General features: G+C 40.9%; 1 protein-coding gene across 1 annotated transcript in view; it reads left to right on the top strand.

The window, feature by feature from the left end:
- The window catches only part of LOC128591338 (collagen alpha-4(VI) chain-like), a 139,090-nt gene that overhangs the window by 2,822 nt on the left and 114,613 nt on the right, over window positions 1-21,655 (top strand). The window contains 9 exon segments of the mRNA XM_053598826.1: window positions 182-787; window positions 8,921-9,106; window positions 9,109-9,507; window positions 13,478-14,107; window positions 16,239-16,394; window positions 17,714-17,775; window positions 17,777-18,263; window positions 18,647-19,078; window positions 19,081-19,200. Of these exon segments, the coding sequence (XP_053454801.1) occupies window positions 182-787; window positions 8,921-9,106; window positions 9,109-9,507; window positions 13,478-14,107; window positions 16,239-16,394; window positions 17,714-17,775; window positions 17,777-18,263; window positions 18,647-19,078; window positions 19,081-19,200 (3,078 nt within the window).

Here is a 21,655-nt window from a genome sequence, read left to right as displayed (position 1 = left end):
AGCCACACCCATGGGAAAGCCAGGGACCAAACTATTCACGAAAAGAGGCTGATGGTAGCCAGGGAGAGAGCCAGGTAGGTACATCTGTAGACAGTAAAGGCACTGAATTGAGAGAAATGGAATTCCAGCCAGTAGCTGTCAATTTGGTAATGTTTTATGTTCGCATGACTCTCTTTCCCAGTCTGCAAAGAGGTCTGTGTGGGAGATGTCGTGTTTCTGGTGGACACCAGCACCAACCCCCAACACGCCTGCAGTGTGAAGAAGATCTTCTTAAACATCCTAATAAACAGCTTCAATATCAGCAGAGACACTATCCATGTGGGTCTGGCCCAGTACAGCAATGTGCCCCAATCAGAGTTCCTGCTTTCCACCTATCACGGCAAGGGCGACATGATGAGACACATTCAGCAGTTTCGGTTTAAGCCTGGGGACAAGAAGATGGGCCTGGCCCTGCACTTCATTCTAGATCACCACTTTCAGGAAGCAGCAGGGAGCCCGGCAAGCCAAAGGGTGCCTCAGATCGCGGGGGTGATCAGCAGTGGCCCAGCCGAGGACAATGTCCGCAGACCCGCAGAGGCATTTAGGAGGGCAGGCATCCTGCTGTATGCTGTTGGTGTCAGAGGTGCCGTGAGGGCAGAGCTCAGGGAGATTGCCAGTAGTCCCCAGGAGAATTTCACCTTCTTCATTCCCAACTTCCCTGGTCTAAGCAGTCTTGCCCATAAGCTGCAGCAGGAGCTCTGTCATACTTTGGCAAAGGTAGCTCAACCTGTTGACCACATCTCTCCAGGTACAAAGGCTTTTTCCTTTTTATTCCTGATGTGGAAGTCATGAAACTCAAAGCTGTATCTCTTGTTGATTCCTCCCACTCTCCTTTTTATTTTCCACGTGTGCATGTTTAATATGAAAGTAAAAATTCACTCAAGTATCTGTACTCTATGCTCCTCTCCAGTCATAGACCAAAGATTCATCAGCTCTTTTTGTAAATCCTGTGGGCCAGATGCTGCTTCTATATACTAATGTAGTATAAGTCCACTTCTAAATGAAGATTTATTTTGTCCTAGAATGAAGTTATTGTTCCTAGATGAATTTACCCATTTTGCTAGGATAGAGGGGAGATAGGCAGTAGATCCCCCAGGAAATTTGCTTTTTTTTGAGATAGAGTCTCACTCTGTGGCAGGCTAGAGTCCATGGCATCAGTCTTGCTCACTACAAGCTCAAACTTCTGGGCTCAAGTGCTCTTCCTGCGTCAGTTTCCCAAGTAGCTGGGACTACAGATGCCCACTACAATGCCCAGCTAAGTTTTCCATTTTTAGTAGAGCTGGAGTCTCATTCTTGCTCAGGCTGATCTCAAACTCTTGAGCTCATGGGATCCTCCTGCCTTGACCTCCCAGAGTGCTAGGATTACAGGTGTGAAGCACCACACTGGCCAGAAACCATGCTTATTTTATTGGCCATGTGTATGTATAATGTGCTGGATAAGGATATAAATTTAGGGAAAAGAAAGATCTGGGTTCAAATCCCAGTTCTCTACTTTCTGTCATCTTAGGCAGAGGTCACTTTACCTCTCTGAATTTAAATTTTCTTCATAGGATAATAATACTCCATCTCAGAGAGTTTTTGAAAGCACTAAACAAAATTGTGCAAGTAAAGAGCGTGGCACCGTGCCTAGCCAGCCAGAGGTGCCCATAGCATTGCCTATTATTACTTGTCATTACCTGTGATGATCGTATGTCATCAACTCTGTGCTTCATTTGGTGACTGGGCATAAACTTGTAAAAATTCTTTATAAATGAGTCACTAAACTGCACAGTAAAGTATACAACTTTGAGCAGAGGAAGAGGAGAATGCTTGTGGCCTCCATTAAAACCCACAAGAGGCTGGAACCTTTGTGATTTACTCATTATTTTGGTATTTCTATACAAGGTAGGTGAATTAGAAGAAATGCTAAAACTTTTGATCCATTAATGTAGCAAGCGTGTGGTGGTAATACTGCATTTTCATGGACAAATAAATATTATATCCCTTACTTCTGTATAGCACTTCAAGGTTTACAAAGGTTTTATATACACAGTACTAACAATTACCACAAAGCTTTCAAAGCTTGTTTACCTTGCTTTCTGACCCATTGTCCCAACTTTGTTAGATACCTAAAGTAATTAGCATTATTATTTGCATTTTTCAGAGGAAAAACCTGAAGCCAAAGGTAACACAAGTGGATGGCAGATCTAGGACCTTGATCCCAGATCTTTTAGAGTAATCCAAGTCCAGTAGAGCAGGTGTGTAAGGTTGTGTTCCCTATAAGCAGAGCCTGAGATAAGGATTTGGACACATGCAGTTTGCTAAGGAATTGCTCCCAGTCAGGGGGGAGAAAGAGTCAAGTAAGAAGGGCATGATCGAGAGGTGGAGCAAGGTGGCAGCCGAGTAACAGCTTCCTTACATCTGGGCACCGTGAGTCTGGGGAGATAGGACTCCAGGCATCTCTGGCTGGTGGGATCTGCCTATCATCACCCCTGAGAGGATACAGGGAGTCAGCGAGAGACTTCTGGACCCCAAGAGGAGGACTAAAACAGTGGAAAACCTGCAAGTGGTCACGTGTGTTCAGTCCATCTAAACCCACCCGCAACTTCCACAGGCACGAGAACTTAAAGAGCAACAGGAAGCGAAAGGAAAATTAGGGCAAGGAAACAGATAAAAGAAATCACTCATGAGGAAGAATCAGCAGAAAACTCCAGGCAACATGAAGAACCAGTCCAGAACCAAGGGACCATGAGGTAGCTACTGCAGAGGATTCCACCTATAAAGAAATGTTAGGAATGACAGAAAGGGAATTTAGAATACACACGTTGAAAACAATGAAAGAAATGATGGAAACAATGAAGGAAACTGCTAATAAAGTGGAAAATAACCAAAAGGAAATTCAAAAACAGAATCAAATAAGAGATGAACGATATGAAGCATATAAAAAGGATATAGCAGAGCTGAAGGAACTGAAACAGTCAATTAGGGAACTTAAAGATGCAATGGAAAGTATCAGCAACAGGTTAGACCATGCAGAAGAAAGAATTTCAGAGGTAGAAGACAAAGTTTTTGAGATAACTCAGATAGTAAAAGAGGCAGAAAAGAAGAGAGAGAAAGCAGAACGTTCACTGTCAGAATTATGGGACTTTATGAAGCATTCCAACATACGAGTTATAGGAATTCCAGAAGGGGAAGAAGAATGCCCCAGGGGAATGGAAGCCATACTAGAGAATATTATAAAAGAAATTTTCCCAAATATCACCAAAGATTCTGACACACTGCTTTCAGAGGGATATCGGACCCCAGGTCGCCTCAACTCTAACCGAGCTACTCCAAGACACATTGTGATGAACCTGTCCAAAGTCAAGACAAAAGAAAAGATTCTGCAAGCTGCCAGGAGTAAGCGTCAGTTGACCTACATGGGCAAATCCATCAGAGTGACCTCAGACTTCTCTAATGAAACTTTCCAGGCAAGAAGACAATGGTCATCTACCTTTAATCTACTTAAACAGAACAATTTCCAGCCCAGAATTCTGTACCCTGCTAAGATAAGCTTCAAAATTGAGGGAGAAATCAAATCATTTACAGATATACAAACATTGAGGAAATTTGCCACAACAAGACCAGCTCTACAGGAAATACTTCAACCTGTTCTGCACATTGACCACCACAATGGATCAGCAGCAAAGTAAGAACTCAGAAATTAAAGGACAGAACCTAACCTCCACACTGATGCAAAAAATAAAACTAAGCAATGGACTCTCACCAAATAAGACGAATAGAATACTACCACACTTATCAATTATCTCAATAAATGTTAATGGCTTGAATTCCCCACTGAAGAAACATAGATTGGTTGACTGGATTAAAAAACACAAGCCATCCATTTGCTGCCTGCAAGAAACACACCTGGCTTCAAGAGACAAATTAAAGCTCCGAGTCAAGGGTTGGAAGACAATTTTTCAGGCAAATGGAATTCAGAAGAAAAGAGGAGTTGCAATCTTATTTTCAGATACATGTGGATTTAAAGTAACTAAAGTCAAAAAAGACAAAGATGGTCACTTTATATTGGTCAAGGGAAAAATACAACAAGAACACATTACAATTCTAAATATTTATGCACCCAATTTAAATGCTCCCAGATTCTTGAAACAGACCTTATTCAGTCTGAGCAATATGATATCTGATAATACCATAATAACAGGGGACGTTAACACTCCTCTTACAGAGCTGGACAGATCCTCTAAACAGAAATTAAACAAGGATATAAGAGATTTAAATGAGACCCTAGAACAACTGTGCTTGATAGACGCATATAGAACACTCCATCCCAAAGATAAAGAATATACATTCTTCTCATCACCCCATGGAACATTCTCCAAAACTGATCATATCCTGGGACACAAAACAAATATCAACAGAATCAAAAGAATTGAAATTTTACCTTGTATCTTCTCAGACCATAAGGCACTAAAGGTGGAACTCAACTCTAACAAAAATGCTCGACCCCACCCAAAGGCATGGAAATTAAACAATCTTCTGTTGAATAACAGATGGGTGCAGGAAGAAATAAAACAGGAAATCATTAACTTCCTTGAGCATAACAACAATGAAGACACAAGCTACCAAAACCTGTGGGATACTGCAAAAGCAGTTTTGAGAGGAAAATTCATCGCTTTAGATGCCTACATTCAAAAAACAGAAAGAGAGCACATCAACAACCTCACAAGAGATCTTATGGAATTGGAAAAAGAAGAACAATCTAAGCCTAAACTCAGTAGAAGAAAAGAAATATCCAAAATCAAATCAGAGATCAATGAAATTGAAAACAAAAGAATCATTCAGAAAATTAATGAAACAAGGAGTTGGTTTTTTGAAAAAATAAATAAAATAGATAAACCATTGGCCAGACTAATGAGGAATAGGAAAGTAAAATCTCTAGTAGCCTCAATCAGAAATGATAAAGGGGAAATAACAACTGATCCCACAGAGATACAAGAGATCATCTCTGAATACTACCAGAAACTCTATGCCCAGAAATTTGACAATGTGAAAGAAATGGATCAATATTTGGAATCACACCCTCTCCCTAGACTCAGCCAGGAAGAAAAAGAGCTCCTGAACAGACCAATTTCAAGCACTGAGATCAAAGAAACAATAAAAAAGCTTCCAACCAAAAAATGCCCTGGTCCAGATGGCTTCACTCCAGAATTCTATCAAACCTTCAAGGAAGAGCTTATTCCTGTACTGCAGAAATTATTCCAAAAAATTGAGGAAGAAGGAATCTTCCCCAACACATTCTATGAAGCAAACATCACTCTGATACCAAAACCAGGAAAAGACCCAAACAAAAAGGAGAATTTCAGACCAATCTCACTCATGAACATAGATGCAAAAATTCTCAACAAAATCCTGGCCAATAGATTACAGCTTATCATCAAAAAAGTCATTCAGCATGATCAAGTAGGCTTCATCCCAGGGATGCAAGGCTGGTTTAACATACGCAAGTCTATAAACATTATCCACCATATTAACAGAGGCAAAAATAAAGATCACATGATCCTCTCAATAGATGCAGAAAAAGCATTTGATAAAATCCAGCATCCTTTTCTAATTAGAACACTGAAGAGTATAGGCATAGGTGGCACATTTCTAAAACTGATTGAAGCTATCTATGACAAACCCACAGCCAATATTTTACTGAATGGAGTAAAACTGAAAGCTTTTCCTCTTAGAACTGGAACCAGACAAGGTTGTCCTCTGTCACCTTTACTATTCAACGTAGTGCTGGAAGTTCTAGCCAATACAATTAGGCAAGACAAGGAAATCAAGGGAATCCAAATGGGAGCAGAGGAGGTCAAACTCTCCCTCTTTGCTGACGACATGATCTTATACTTAGAGAACCCTTAGAGAACTCAACCACAAGACTCCTGGAAGTCATCAAAAAATACAGTAATGTTTCAGGATATAAAATCAATGTCCACAAGTCAGTAGCCTTTGTATACGCCAATAACAGTGAAGATGAGAAGCTAATTAAGGACACAACTACCTTCACCATAGTTTCAAAGAAAATGAAGTACCTAGGAATATACCTAACGAAGGAGGTGAAGGACCTCTATAAAGAAAATTATGAAATCCTCAGAAAGGAAATAGCAGAGGATTTTAACAAATGGAAGAACACACCATGCTCATTGATGGGCAGAATCAACATTGTTAAAATGTCTATACTTCCCAAAGCAATCTACCTACCTATTCAACGCCATTCCTATCAAAATACCAACATCGTACTTTCAAGATTTGGAAAAAATGATTCTGCGTTTTGTATGGAACCGGAAAAAACCCCATATAGCTAAGGCAGTTCTCTGTAACAAAAATAAAGCTGGGGGCATCAGCATACCAGATTTTAGTCTGTACTACAAAGCCATAGTGCTCAAGACAGCATGGTACTGGCACAAAAACAGAGACGTAGACACTTGGAATCGAATTGAAAACCAAGAAATGAAACTAACATTTTACAACCACGTAATCTTTGATAAACTAAACAAGAACATACCTTGGGGGAAAGACTCCCTATTCAATAAATGGTGTTGGGAGAACTGGATGTCTACATGTAAAAGACTGAAACTAGACCCACACCTTTCCCCACTCACAAAAATTGATTCAAGATGGATAAAGGACTTAAATTTAAGGCATGAAACAAGAAAAATCCTCCAAGAAAGCATAGGAAAAACACTGGAAGATATTGGCCTGGGGAAAGACTTCATGAAGAAGACTGCCATCACAATTGCAACAACAACAAAAATAAACAAATGGGACTTCATTAAACTGAAAAGCTTCTGTACAGCTAAGGACACAATAACCAAAGCAAAGAGACAACCCACACAATGGGAAAGGATATTTGCATATTTTCAATCAGACAAAAGCTTGATAACTAGGATCTACAGAGAACTCAAATTAATCCACATGAAAAAAGCCAACAATCCCATATATCAATGGGCAAGAGACATGAATAGAACTTTCTCTAAAGATGACAGACGAATGGCTAACACATGAAAAAATGTTCATAATCTCTATATGTTAGAAATGCAAATCAAAACAACCCTGAGATATCATCTAACCCCAGTGAGAATGGCCCACATCACAAAATCTCAAAACTGCAGATGCTGGCGTGGATGTGGAGAGAAGGGAACACTTTTACACTGCTGGTGGCACTGCAAACTAGTACAACCTTTGTGGAAGGAAGTCTGGAGAAACCTCAAAGCACTCAAGCTAGACCTCCCATTTGATCCTGCGATCCCATTATTGGGCATCTACCCAGAAGGAAAAAAATCCTTTTATCATAAGGACACTTGTACTAGACTGTTTATTGTAGCTCAATTTACAATCGCCAAAATGTGGAAACAGCCTAAATGCCCACCAACCCAGGAATGGATTAACAAGCTGTGGTATATGTATACCATGGAATACTATTCAGCCATTAAAAAAAATGGAGATTTTACATCCTTCGTATTAACCTGGATGGACGTGGAAGACATTATTCTTAGTAAAGCATCACAAGAATGGAGAAGCATGAATCCTATGTACTCAATTTTGATATGAGGACAATTAATGACAATTATGGTTATGGGGGGGGAACAGAAAGAGGGAAGGAGGGAGGTGGGTGGGGCCTTGGTGTGTGTCACACTTTATGGGGGCAAGACATGATTGCAAGAGGGACTTTACCTAACAATTGCAATCAGTGTAACCTGGCTTATTGTACCCTCAATGAATCCCCAACAATAAAAAAAAAAAAAAAAAAAAAAAAGAAGGGCATGATCTCAGGCAGAAGCTCCACATGAGGGTTTAGCCTGATCCTGCAGGGGGAACTCAAGAGTGTATGTTATGTTACAGAGTTGTCTGGACTCTGAATCTGGGTCAAGCAAGGATCTGGGCTTTTATATATTGTGAAAAAAGTAGCTCCAGTAGCTAGAGGGAAATCTCCCAAAGAGCAGTGCACAGAAATGGTAAAGAGAATACCAAAAAGACCCAGGCAGAGCACTGATGTTTTCTGCTACAGTAGATTGTCCTATTGTATCCTCAACACAACCTTATAAGGTTTAAGAGTTGGTGTAAAGATTTCAGAGCCTTGTGACAAATAGGTCACGAGGCTGCTAAGTAACAGAGCTGCAGCACTGCAATGAGATGTACCAAGGAAAACAGGCTATATTCAGTTCTCTAACCTGTTGGTGCCAGCACATCCTAGAGATTGTCAAAAAGACAGGAGGCTGGGGCGGCGCCTGTGGCTCAGTGAGTAGGGCGCTGGCCCCATATGCCGAGGGTGGCGGGTTTGGACCCAGCCCCGGCCAAACGGCAACAAAAAAATAGCCGGGTGTTGTGGCGGGCGCCTGTAGTCCCGGCTGCTCGGGAGGCTGAGGCAAGAGAATTGCGTAAGCCCAGGAGTTGGAGGTTGCTGTGAGCTGTGTGATGCCACGGCACTCTACCGAGGGCGGGACAGTGAGACTCTGTCTCTGCAAAAAAAAAAAAAAAAAAAGACAGGAGGCTGAAGGCTTAGTCTTACTGGGAAGAAGACATTTCTTTTCTCAATGTGCTGCTAAATTTGCAGAAGTGCTTTTTTTCTTAATAAAAGTGAAGGGATTGTCCAAGTGCATTTCAAGATCAGGAGGGACAGCAGAGCATATCCGAAGCCTTGGAAGATGATGGAGTGGAAGGAAGTAAAGGCACGGGGTGAGGTCACTTCTCTGAGTGCACTTGCAGTGAGGGTAGTATGAATATTGGCCGCCTGCCATTGCTGTCTTTTCTTCCCTGGTTCTAAGCAGTTTAATAAACCACCTCCATTGGTTCATAAGCATTTTGAACAATAAAGACCCAGTGACCCTCATCCCTTTTTCCCTCTCTTTTACAGCTTGCAGAGAAGCAGACCTGGCAGATATTGTATTCTTGGTGGACAGCTCAACCAGCCTTGGGCCCCAGAACTTCCAGAAAGTTAAGAACTTCCTTTACTCTGTTGTCTTGGGCCTTGATATCAGCAGTGACCAAGTCCAAGTGGGACTTGCCCAGTACAGTGATAACATCTACCCAGCCTTTCAGCTGAACAGTACCCTCTGAAGAGCATGGTCTTGGAGCATATCCAGAGTCTTCCCTACCACACAGGAGGCACCAACATAGGGAGTGCCCTGGAATTTATCAGGACTAACTATGTGACTGAGGCAGCTGGCAGTCGGGCCAAGGACAGAGTTCCTCAAATAGTTATCCTGGTGACAGACGGGGAGTCAAATGATGAGGTCCAGGAGGCAGCTGATCATTTGAAAGAAGATGGAGTTGTTGTGTATGTGGTAGGAGTCAATGTCCAGGATGTCCAGGAGTTTCAAAAAATAGCCAGTGAGCCATTTGAGAAGTTTCTCTTCAACATTGAAAACTTCAACATCCTGCAGCATTTTTCAGGAGGTATTCTTCAGACTTTGTGCCCAGTAGTAGAGGGCAAAATAAAAGGTAAGAAGCTGTGTTCAAACCCAACATCCTAACCAAGACACTTCACTGCAGTATGAGCCAGAGTGCCCTGGGTGTGGTGGGAGGGCAGGAGAATGGATGCCCACCATCACTGGAAAACCTGGGGAGACTTCCTGGAGGAAGGGACATCTGAGCTCAAGGCTAGATGGAGTTCTTATAGGTGGGACAAAAAGGGAAAAACACCTTACCATGTTGTACAAAGGAAACCACATGGATTTTGAAACTCAGAAGCTCTGTTTTTTAATCTTGCCTTTGCCACTTTCTAGTTATGTGAACGTGGATAAGTGGCTTTGCTTCTTTGCTTCAGTTTTCTCTTCTGTGCAAGGTAACAACATTTGTCTTATAGAATGGTTTAGAAGGATTAAATCAGAAAAAGTATATAAAAAACTCTATCACAAAGTAACTTCACAGTAATTGTTAACTTTCCTTGCCTCCTCCATTTGGTGAAGGAGAATAAACAAAACAAAGGCAAAAGCCCTTATAATAGAGTTCCATATAGAGGTGGGGGAGGTGCGATGTACATAAGGTGGTATAAACATAGGAATTCTCCTTCTCATATTGCTCCCAGAAAACCATCTCACATTAAATTCTCATGAAGGCTTGATTTGATTTACTCTCTCCTATGTGTCTTATTTTGCCCCATCTTTCTCTATTTTCAGAACTCAACAAGGCCTATGCAGATGTGGTCTTTCTTGCTGACACTTCTCAGGACACATGATGGGACAGCTTCCAGGTGATGCAGAATTTCATCTCCAGAGTGATTGGCATGCTGGACGTTGGCAGGGACAAGTACCAGATTGGGCTGGCTCGGTATGGTGATCAAGGTCACACTGAGTTTTGCTCAATACCTACAAGACCCAGGATGAGATGATAGTTCACGTCCATGAGAACTTTGTGCCTCAGGGTGGTTCCAGACGGACAGGCAAAGCTCTACAATACCTTCAACGAACTTTCTTCCTGGAGAAAGCAGAAAGCCGGTTTCTCCAAGGCATCCCTCAGTATGTGGTGGTCATTACCTCGGGCAAATCTGAGGACGAGGTCTGGGATGCTGCACAGAGACTGAGGGAGAAAGGCGTGAAAGTCATATTTGTGGGTGTGCAGGACGTTGACAGGAGAGAACTGGAAGGGCTGGGGTCCTCACACCTTGTATTTGAGATAAAGAGAAGTGATGGAGTCAAATGGATAACACAGGATGTCAATATGGCGATCCAAGGCACTGGACAGCCAGGGATTGGGATTGAAACCCAGGAGGGGCCAGCAGAAGGTAAGGTTTGGTCCTTGGATATATGTGCCACTGGGAGATCTCAGCATAAGAGGAAATTCTGGGAAAAGGAGCGAAGGAGATATTCTTGATTCCTTAGTCCTGGGGCACTAGCACCCATGAATAGGGAAGAAGAGGAGGCGTGGGATGCTTTAGGCACATACCTCGTATTTGTTACTCAGGGTCATAATGATGTTATGTAACAAACCATCTGCACAGTCCATGGCTAAAAGGAATCATTTAAGCTCACAGACCTGCTGAGGGACAGCTGATATTGGCTGGGCTACTTGGGATTTGGCTGGGGGTTGGTTGATCTAGGTTTGGCTGTGCTCCACGTGGCTCTCTTCTTCCTCCTGGGGTTATCAGGCTAATCTGGGTATATTCTTCCCATGGTAATAGCAGAGGTGCAAGAGAGAAACCCAATACTGTAGGCATTTCTGAGACTGCTGTTGTATCATCTGCTAACATTTCATTGATCAAAGCAGGTCACATGGCTATGGTAACATTAGTAAAGTAGAAAAGTACATTATTCCTATAGAAATGAGTGGTAAGGAGAGAATATTTCTGAACAGTAATATTTTCAAACTACTATGCACATCCAGTCTTCTCCTCAGAGATTAATTAAAGTCCTTCCTTGGGTTGGCATTTAAGACACTTAAAAGCCATGCTATTGGCATTTGGGGTAGGACAATACATAGTATAAGATTGTCCCGTGAAAGTGTGGTTTAACATCCCTGGTACCTGGCCAGTAGCATCCCTGAATCATTATGGCAATCTAAAACACCTCCATATAGTTCAAAAATGTCCTCTTGAGCTGGGCACCACACTGCTTTCTGAGAACCACTGAAACTTACCTCCTGCTAAGTCTTTTTATATATTCTATTCTCCAGCCAAGCCAAGCTACTCATCATTTGCTGTACATATGTCATGCTTTCCCACCTCTGTCTCTACCCTTGAATTCACTATATGATCAGCCTGGAATGCCTGCAGTCAAAATTTACCCTTCACTTCTTAAGTTATCCTCTTGGTGAAGGATCCCTTGATCCTCACAACTAGAGTGATCATTTTCTTCTTTCTCTGAGTTACCATGGCTCTTTCCAGACCAATCAACAACTAGAGCTTGGGATCCTTGCAATTTTATGGGCAGAAAAGACAAACATATATAAGATAACAGTGCCAGTCCCTTATTAATGAGTATTATTTTAACATATAGGGAAAAGGGAGGAAGACATTCCTGGCAAGGGGAGGAGCTAGGTTAGGGGTCCACACTCCTGGTAAGGGTATAAAAGTAGGAATGGTCTGGATGAATGTGAAAGAAAGGGAAAAAATGAAGTCAATTGGATTCACGGGGAGAGTTTAAAAGTAGAGATGAGATTAAATTGGGTAGGATAGACCTGATTGTGGAGTGCCCTAAGGCACTGGAAAGAATCAGAGGCTTTTAATCAAGAAAAATGACATGACCAGCGTGGCCTTTAAGGAAGCCTTCAGTGGGCAGGCTGGATTCTAGATGGCGCCTAAGATGCAGAAAAACACTGAGCCACCATCTGGCCACATAGGGAGGATGTCTGGGCCCAGGCCAGGAATGTCCCTGAGGATGAGGAAAGAAGATATGACCTGGAGACAACTCAAAAGGAGAATAAGAGCACTTGGTTCCAGCACATGAAGGAAGGGGGAAGTCAAAGGTATTTGGAGTTTTTAGAGCAGGTGTTCTAGACTTGCAAAAACCAGGGAAACAGCTATTTTTAAAATATACGGTTGAATTTTGGTCCTTTATAAAATATGACCACAGGAAATTTCAGGACACAGAAAGACCAAAGAAAAGTCAAAAGGTTTTTCTATTGTCCCTAAACTGTGTTTTTCAGTATTCAGTGGTCTACACACTGGTTTCAGTGTGGTTTTGGCTCTCTGGAGGGAGATTTCTTTTTTCATGGGTCAAAGCAGATCTGGACTTTGTTGGTATGTGGACATAGAGGGTTTCCCTATGTTGGGCACTGCTCAAATAGGGAAGGAGGTATCTGGATTCCTCTTAGCAGGGAGTTTATGTTTCATTCCTTCAGTTGAGGCAGGTTGGAGGGAAGGTTCTTTTATAGCAAAATGGAACAGCCAACTAGCCCAATGTTTGGATAAAGATTTTTCATAGGAACTTGCAACATTTTACATCGTCTCTGTTAAAATGACATGACATTTATCAGAGAAAGGTGCAGAAATTAATAGCCACAATTTGTTATTTTCATCTTTTACCAAGACAGAGGAGGAAGTTTTAAATCAAGGAGGTTTCAGGTCTATAAAAGAGAGTATTTATTTCCAGTGTCTCTTGGAACTAGAAAAATGAAAGAAAAACTAGTTCAGTCTCAGATGCTTTTAATGGACTTAGGCGAATTGAGAAGTGGTCTTAAAGGACTATATTATGAATAGTCATGTATTTACGTATTTGCAAGTGATAAAAATACTCTTCCATGTGAGAAATTTTGAAATAGGTGTGAACCCTGTGGTATTCTTTGGCCATGATATCAAATTAAGGCTTCTACTAAATTCTAAAATGTAAGTTAGTATAATATATAATTGTAATTTATGATAATAAATATATTAGGGTAGTATACAAAATACATTAAAATACAACTTTTGAATGAATGTTCTTTTTTACCCTGTTCCCATGTTAAAACTCTTCTTTTTGATTTTGTTTGTTTGCAGCATGTCCAATTGCTATCCTGGCTGACTTAGTGTTCCTCACTGAGGAATTTAGCAGAGTTAGGCGAGCCAATTTCCATCAAGTCATCAATTTCCTAAAGACCACTGTCAGCTCTCTAAACACTCATTCTGATGCTGTGAGAATTGGCTTGGTCTTTTACAATGAGGAACCACATCTTGAATTTTCGCTGGATACATTTCAGAATCCAGCTGCACTCTTAAAGCATTTGGACAAATTAACCTACCGGGGAAAAAGACGAAGGGCAAACACTGGTGCTGCTTTGGATTTCCTAAGAAAAGAGGTTTTCATTCAGGAGAAGGGGAGCCGGTCCGACCAACGGGTACAGCAGATAGCTGTGGTCATCACCGAAGGCTTCTCCCAAGACAACGTGTCCAGACCCGCTTCTTGCCCTCAGAAGGCAGGGATCACCATCTACGCAGTGGGCCCCCAGCATGCCTCAGACAGTAAGGAGCTGGAGAAGATCGTGTCATATCCTCCTTGGAAGCATGCTATCCTCCTGGAATCCTTTCTGTAACTCTCCATAGTGGAAAGAAAGCTTACAAACCATCTTTGCCTTGAGATTGTAGTCAGCACCATTTCTGTTTCCGGGATGGAGCATGCCCTACAAGAAGGTAGGAGGCCTTGTCCAGATTTGATTATGCTCATCTTCCCTACCCCTCAACAGAGAACAGATTTTGGAGTCAATTTATTAAAAAAAAAGAAACCTAAAACTTTAAAAATCCTTGTTTTTTTCCCTAGATTCCAAGCATGCAAAAGAATCTGAAGTAAAAAGTGAACATCCCTAGCTCTTCCTCTCTTCCCCTCATCCCTGCTAGCAGATTGATAAAGGTGTGTATTTATAATAGAAACCGTGGGGAACCGAGTAAGGATTGGGCAATTCTTAAGTCATTTTAAAGCAGGGAACTACTTCAAAAAAGTACAAAGATGCTTGAGATTTTAAAATTTTAACTTATTACATATAAATGAACATTGATTTGCCAATCTTTTGGTGTAGGGCTAAGGCTTCTTTGAGTATGAGCCCTGCTGATTGGACTTGTGTGTATTTTCTTTATAAACCACCCAAAAGAATATTACCTATAACTTCTAGTTTCAGTTTCTTTAAAGTGGGGAGAGAACTTAGCCACTTTTGAAACAATTCAAGTACAGAAATTCTTACTGATTTACTAAAAAATACAATCTTTTGTAGTGCAATCTAATATGCTAACAGTTTTTTTGACAACTTGCCTTTATTAAGTCTTTTCTAAGCAGTTAACCGGGTTTTCATCAATGCAATAAACTTCTTTTGTTCACATTCACATTTTATTGATTTGCACAGTTTGATTAATTGTATATTTATAATAACAAAACTGTCATAAACAGACTTTGGACAAACCCACCTCCATCTTGGTAAGTTATTCTTCTACTAAGCGAAATAGCAAGTCAGGCACTTAATGTTTTGGGAGAAAATCATTCTTGTTTTACAGGTATAAGAGAGATCATCATTTTTTTTTGGCTGGGGCTGGGTTTGAACCCACTCCCTTCAATATATGGGGCTGGAGCCCTACTCCTTTGAGCCTCAGGCACTGCCCTAGATCATCATTTTTTTTTTTTTGGTGAGCCACATGAATGGAGGCTGGTTGGAAGAGTTCCTACTGTACATGTAGTTTAAAAAATTAGAAAAAAAATAGTTAAGTATATGCACATAAAAAGTGCCTGAATTTTAAATCTGAACTTTACCACTTACTGGCTGTCAGAAATCTTTGTCTGTCTGTCTACTTGTCTATTTTTATACACCCATGCTAATATTTCTTAGATTCAAATTAGTATTATAGATTTAAATTAGAATCATTGAAATATACATAATTGACTTAAAATTCAAGGCTGTGATTATTTCTTCAGGAGAAAATCACCGAGCTTTTTATTTTTTTAAACCAAGCACTCAACGATTTTGTAATTTCCTGATTACTTGTGCTGAGGTCTAGAAATTTGACATGTTGAAATAAATCTCTATCTTTCTCTTTAACCCATATTCTTAGTATCTTTCTCCATTCAGGGAATGAGAAACAAAATCATTAAATATTAATTTTATTTCTTTGTATAGCCTCTGACTATATTCTGCAAAGAAGGAGAGAAAAGGAGCCCTGCTAACGCACAAACAGCATGAAAAGTCGAGAGTTGACTTCTTTCTCAGACTGCATAGTAACTAAGAAGAGACTCGGATTCAAGAAAATTAGCCCAAAGTCTTAGGAGGGGGCTGGGCAGCTTAGAGGTCAATGGCAGCTGTGATGATTTTAGCTGAATTCTGTCCTGAATGCTCATGATGAATATATTATCTAATTTCTCCCATTCAGTGCTCATTTGCATGTGTCAGATACTCTGTGAGGCCCTTTGTGTGTGTAGTAGATGTGGATGCTTGGTAGCATCCAGCCTAGAAGATACATTTTCTTTCTCTCTTTCCTCCTCCTAATATCTTCATTGGCTAAAAGTGGCAAGAAAGTACAGTGCCAGGAAGGTTCAGAGCCCTTGGCTCCTGGGTCATAGTGGAAGATCTTTGGGTCCCGGTTATAGGGGGCCTGGCTGCAGAGATGTTTTTCCTGCACTGTGGTCCTTTGCTTTTGACTCCAGGCAGCCATTCACTCCTCTCTCTACCCCTCTAAGCTATACTCCTTTCCAATACGTGTCCCTCTGGGGTAGGGTTGCCAGAAGAAATATAGGATACTCAATTAAATTTGAATTTTATTTAGGTAAACAAATTCTTTTTAGGAGAAGTATGCCCCATGTACTGCATGGACATGAATGAGGGCCTGAGCAAGGGAGCCCAGTTCCCACTCCAGACTTCTTCCCTTTCAGCCAGGAAAAGGAAAAGGCTCTTAATAACACAAGACTGGGCTGCCCTTTTTGAAAGGGGCAAAGAGAAAAGTACATTTCATTTCTTTTTGAGGAATCTTCTCAGTGACAAAAAGAAAACACTAGATAATCTTAACCCTACATTTTTAATACTCAGCTTTTCTGTGTTTACATGATCTTGTTTAATCCTCACAATAAATTCACTGAGTAGGAGTTAAGATCCTGGTTTGACAAATTAGAAAATTGATACGGAAGGGGGCAAGCCTGCTAGGAGGTGGTGGAGACAGGATCTAACTGTAGAGCCATTTTGCCCTCTGGAGTCTAGACTTTAATACAAAGTGACTCATTTAAGTCAAACTCACTTAAAGTTTTGAATTAATGGAAATCAAATTATTTAAATTAATTAAATGAAATTTCAGAAAGTGCACGTTTTTGCCCATGTCCTTAAAAAGTATGACTTGGACGTGAGGCAGGAATGACAGATGCCAAGATAATTCATGTGACAGTTTCAAATACATTCTGATTTTACTTTTAGTTGCTTCTCAACATCCCCACTTCAGAAATGTGAAGTTCTTTTTTTTTGCATCTTAAATGGGTTCATCAGAAATAGACACTGAGATAAGAGTTTTTCCCCCAGTTTCCCCATTTTTACTTATTTTCTTATTTCAAATTAATATGAAGGTACAAATGTTTTAGCTTACATTGTTCTCACTTCTAAAGTTCCAGTTGTAAAAGAGCCCCTCACCCAGGGGACATGTTATACACCCTCACAATGTGTGTGTTAGGTGAGATCCAGCCTTATGCCCTTCCTCCTTCTGCCGATCATCCTCCCTGCTCTCCCTTTCCCCTCCTGCCTCCCTCTACCCCTGTACTAGACTATATTTGTGTTTTATTGTTCATATGAGCATGTAATTGTTTATATATTTGAGATAGGAGTTTGGATGCAAATGATTTGTCTGCATGGTGATCCTTGGGGACATTGGTAGGGGTGTGGGATTCCAGAATGGGAAGGGAGGGGTGTCACTCACCTTGCAGACTGCAGCCAATACAGGGTGAAGGGTAACCTACAAGCTATTGCTGCAGGCAGCTGGGGCCTCCGGAAAACTGTAGGATTCACCTCACAGTTGTCCTACAGCAAGGGAGCTGGGGTATTCATCAATCAACCTCTTCCAGTTGTTGTTTGGTGGATGTTTCAAACTCACTCCAGGGCATTCTGGTCTGCTCAGAGTGCAGCCTGATCATACTTCTGGCCAAAGAATACCCTTAGGCACAGTCTCAGGTGCTTTTAAAGGAATCATGAGGGCTGATGGAGGATGGGTGGAGCTGATGGAGCTTTGGGTGTACACTGTCTCAGACTCTATTCTAATGAGTTGTTACTTCTCATTCTCTAGATTGTGTGCATATTGAAAAGGCAGATATTTGCTTCCTTATTCATGGGTCTGGCAGTATCTAGCTCCCCAGAAGATTTTCTTGAAATGAAGGTATTCACGAATGAGGTGATAAAGATGTTCCAGATCAGGTCTGACAGAGTACAGTTTGGAGTCATTCAGTACTCAGATGAAATTAAAAGTAAATTTATCTTCAGGCAGTATTCTAGTGTGGCAGGGCTGAAGGCAGCCATTGATGCCATCCATCGGGGAGGAGGTGGCACCACAACAGGTGAGACCTTGGGTAACATGGCTCAGATCTTTGTAGACACTGCCCGAATCAATGTTAGTCAATATCTCATAGTCATCACTGATGGTAAATCTTCGGACTCTGTGGCTGAGGCTGCAGAAAGATTGAGGAACTGTGGAGTCATCATTTATGCTATTGGAGTAAGAGGAGCTAACACTGGGGAGCTTAAGGAAATAGCTGAAGATAGGATTTTTTTCGTGAATGAGTTTGATTTGTTGAAGAACATCCAAAAAGAAGTGGTACGGGACATCAGCTTCTCAGACAGTAAGAATTTTTTTCTTCAATCTCTTCCCTCCTCACCTCCCCCACCCAATCATATGAGTCTAATCTATTTGGATGAACTTCATTCTTTAAGTCTAGATTCACTGGTTGGCAACTGAGTATCAAACATATTCAAAGTGACCGTGACCCAGCAAACAAAGATGGTCACATTTCATATATTTACCATACAGCTATGTCTTATTTTGAGACTAGTCTGTGCTGACTTGTGGAAAATTTGTTATTTGCCTCATTGAATTCCTCTTCCACTCCCTTCTAAAATATTGTTTCATGTTGTGTATATGCCACCCCAGACTGTCCTTGGGGACTTGTAGTTAATTTGTTTCAGACTCTTAATAAATGTTCTGTTTTGTTCCCTTTTTCCCCAGCCTATAAGAATAGGAAAGCTGACATTATCTTCCTGATAGATTGTTCAGAATCCATCTCCCCAGAAGAATTTGAAAAGATGAAAGGATTCATGGAGAGAATGGTAAACCAATATAGTATTGGTGCTGATGAAATTCAGATTGGTCTTTTGCAGTTCAGCTCAACTCCCCAGGAAGAATTCAGACTCAACCACTACTTTTCAAAGGAGGACATTTGCAGAGCCATCTCTGAGGTTCAGCAGATGAATGATGGCACCTGCACTGGGAAAGCCTTGAATTTCACTCTGCCTTTTTTTGACAGTTCAAGAGGAGGTAGACCCAGTGTTCACCAATATTTGATTGTAATCACTGATGGGCTTGCCCAGGATAATGTAGCCATCCCAGCCAAAGCCCTCAGGGACAGAAATATAATTATTTTTGCCATTGGGGTGGAGAAGCCAAAATATCTCAGCTTTTGGAGATCACTAATGGTAAGGACAAAGTGTACCATGAAGTAAATTTTGAGTACCTGCAAAATCTGGAAAAGGAAATGCTTCAGAAGGTCTGCAGTCCACAAGGTGAGTGACAATTTGTTATTTGATCCATAAGTCCATTGTTGGTGGCCTTAAGGGACTTTATTTTCTCACTTAATAAAATAAAACTCTGATCTTTCAAGCTGGGCAAGGAGGAGAGGGGGAGATAACCCTATATGGTCTGAACTCCTGACCTTCTTCTGAGGATTCTTTTAATCTTTTCTGTGGTTGTCACCACTTTGGCTTCTTGGAGTTTGGACCATCTCAGAACTCTGTCTTCATAAAGTCCTCACAATGCCTACCTTTATTCCTATAGCATAGACAAAACTAGACTGGAATGTGTAAGGAAAAGTCACTGAAGGTTTGGGCATGTCTGAATTGAAATAGAAGCAGGGAGTATTATCAGTTAGACGATCTCACTTACAAAATAGAATTCACCGTCTTTTCTATGAGGCTCCATAATGGTGTCTCCACTCCATTGTCAATCTGCTTCCACATGGCTGAGGCCGTCCTCAATCCCAGTTTGTCTCCTTAAACTTTTATTCCAAACATCAAGGGCCACTTGAACTATTGTTCTTCCTCCTGACAGTCTGGGTCTGTTTTTTTGCTCTTCTTTCCCCAAGACTTGGATTTCATGGGGGAATTGACCCAGTGAAGGTCTTCATGGAAGACTCCACCATGTACCCACCTGGGGTAAGATTCTACAGCACAGGTACGAAACTTTATATGGTGCTTTTCTGAATGGTGGGAAGAAAGGAAGTGTTCCATGGACTTTCATATATTGAAACATGTAATCTTTTCTCCTTCCTTCCTTCCTTCCTTCCTTCCTTCCTTCCTTCCTTCCTTCCTTCCTTCCTTCCTTCCTTCCTTCCTTTCTTTCTTTTGTGAGGCAGAGTCTTACTCTGTTGCCCTGGGTAGAGTGCCATAGCATCGAAGCTCATAGCAACCTCCAAACTCTTGGGCTTGAGCAATCCTCTTGCCTTAGCCTCCTGAGGTGCTGGGAATACAGATGTGCATCATTACACCTGGCTAGTTTTTCTATTTGTAATAGAGATGGGAATCTCGCTCTTGCTCAGGCTGGTCTTGTACTTGTAATCTCAAGCAATCCACCTGCCTTGGCCTCTTAGAGTGCTAGGATTAAGGCGTGAGCCACCATACCTGGCTGAAATACATAATCTTCACAGAACCCTATGAAATAAATACTATTTTACAGATGAGGAAACCAAGACACACCAAAGTTGTGTTCTTTGGCCCAAGTTAATAACAGAGTTGAGATTTGAACTTGAGCCAGTCTGATTTTAGAGTCTGTGTACTAAATACTGTACTATATGTATGGTATAGTGAAGCATAATATGTTAGATGGTACACATTCATCTCATATAGGTATTCATATCAACCCCATGTGAAGCAGATGCTATTATCATGATACCCAATTTCCAAATTTTAAAACCAAGGAAGAGAAAGGTTATGAATCATACATGGGAAGTAATAGAGGCAGGGTGTGTACTCCCCAGTAGTTTGGTGTCAAAGTCCAAGTGCCAAGCTTTATATATGCATATGAAGCCTCCTTATGAGAAGCTGGGCCCCAGTGTGGGCCAGGTTTTAGTTTGGAGGCTGAGGCCTAATTACGGAGGACTAGGATGAGATCTCTGCATCCCATTAGACTATTAAAGTCCAATTTTCTAGACCATTAGATTAGTATCTTTGTTTATACTGTTTAAAGAATATAACTACCTTGTAGTAGCCTCACTAAATTTGGAAATCACTTAAAAAGAATGCACATGCATAATTATTTTTAAAATAAGTATATATTATGGGATGTCCTACATTAAGCAGTTCAGATTCTTCAGGTATCAGAGTCCTATTTTTATTTATGTACAAGTGGGCACTACTTTGGGGAAGAGAAGGGATATGGGATTGCAGCTTTTCTTTTCAGTTCATGTAGTAAGTTAGGATTTATGTTCATCTGCGCTTTGTGTTTAACTTTTTTGATGAAATTAGCCAGACAATTTAATAAAGGCTGGAACCTAATTAATTATGGAATTCTAGAATCATAAAGCTGAAAAAGACCCTAGAGATTACCTGGCAAGGTTCAATCCTCTCCATTAATAAGAAAAGAAATTGCTCTTTGCATTTGTCAATTATAGACTAAAGCCAGCTGGAAATGTTCCTGGGGAAAATGCAAATTAGAAATGTTGGAACAATATACTATACTGCAGAAGGGAAATTCCTCTTTTCGGAAATTAGCCCCAATACAGGAATGGGATTTACATTTGTGAAAGTTCATTTTCATGAATTTGAATTATAGATTTAAAAAACAAACAAACAAACACAAGCCACTTTATGTGAAAGGAGGAGAAGAAGGCATTTTCTGTTATGGAAATGCCAGAAATATGTCTTACCAGCTAGTATGGAATATAATAACCAGGAGATTGAAATCTCAAGGCTCAGTCCTGGATCTCAGGTCCTTAAGCTACTGTCAGTGACCTTTTTCACTAGA

Source organism: Nycticebus coucang, chromosome 8 (genome assembly GCF_027406575.1).
Source record: "Nycticebus coucang isolate mNycCou1 chromosome 8, mNycCou1.pri, whole genome shotgun sequence".
In the NCBI taxonomy this organism is placed as follows: domain Eukaryota; kingdom Metazoa; phylum Chordata; class Mammalia; order Primates; family Lorisidae; genus Nycticebus; species Nycticebus coucang.
This window is presented reverse-complemented; position numbering and strand designations above follow the sequence as displayed.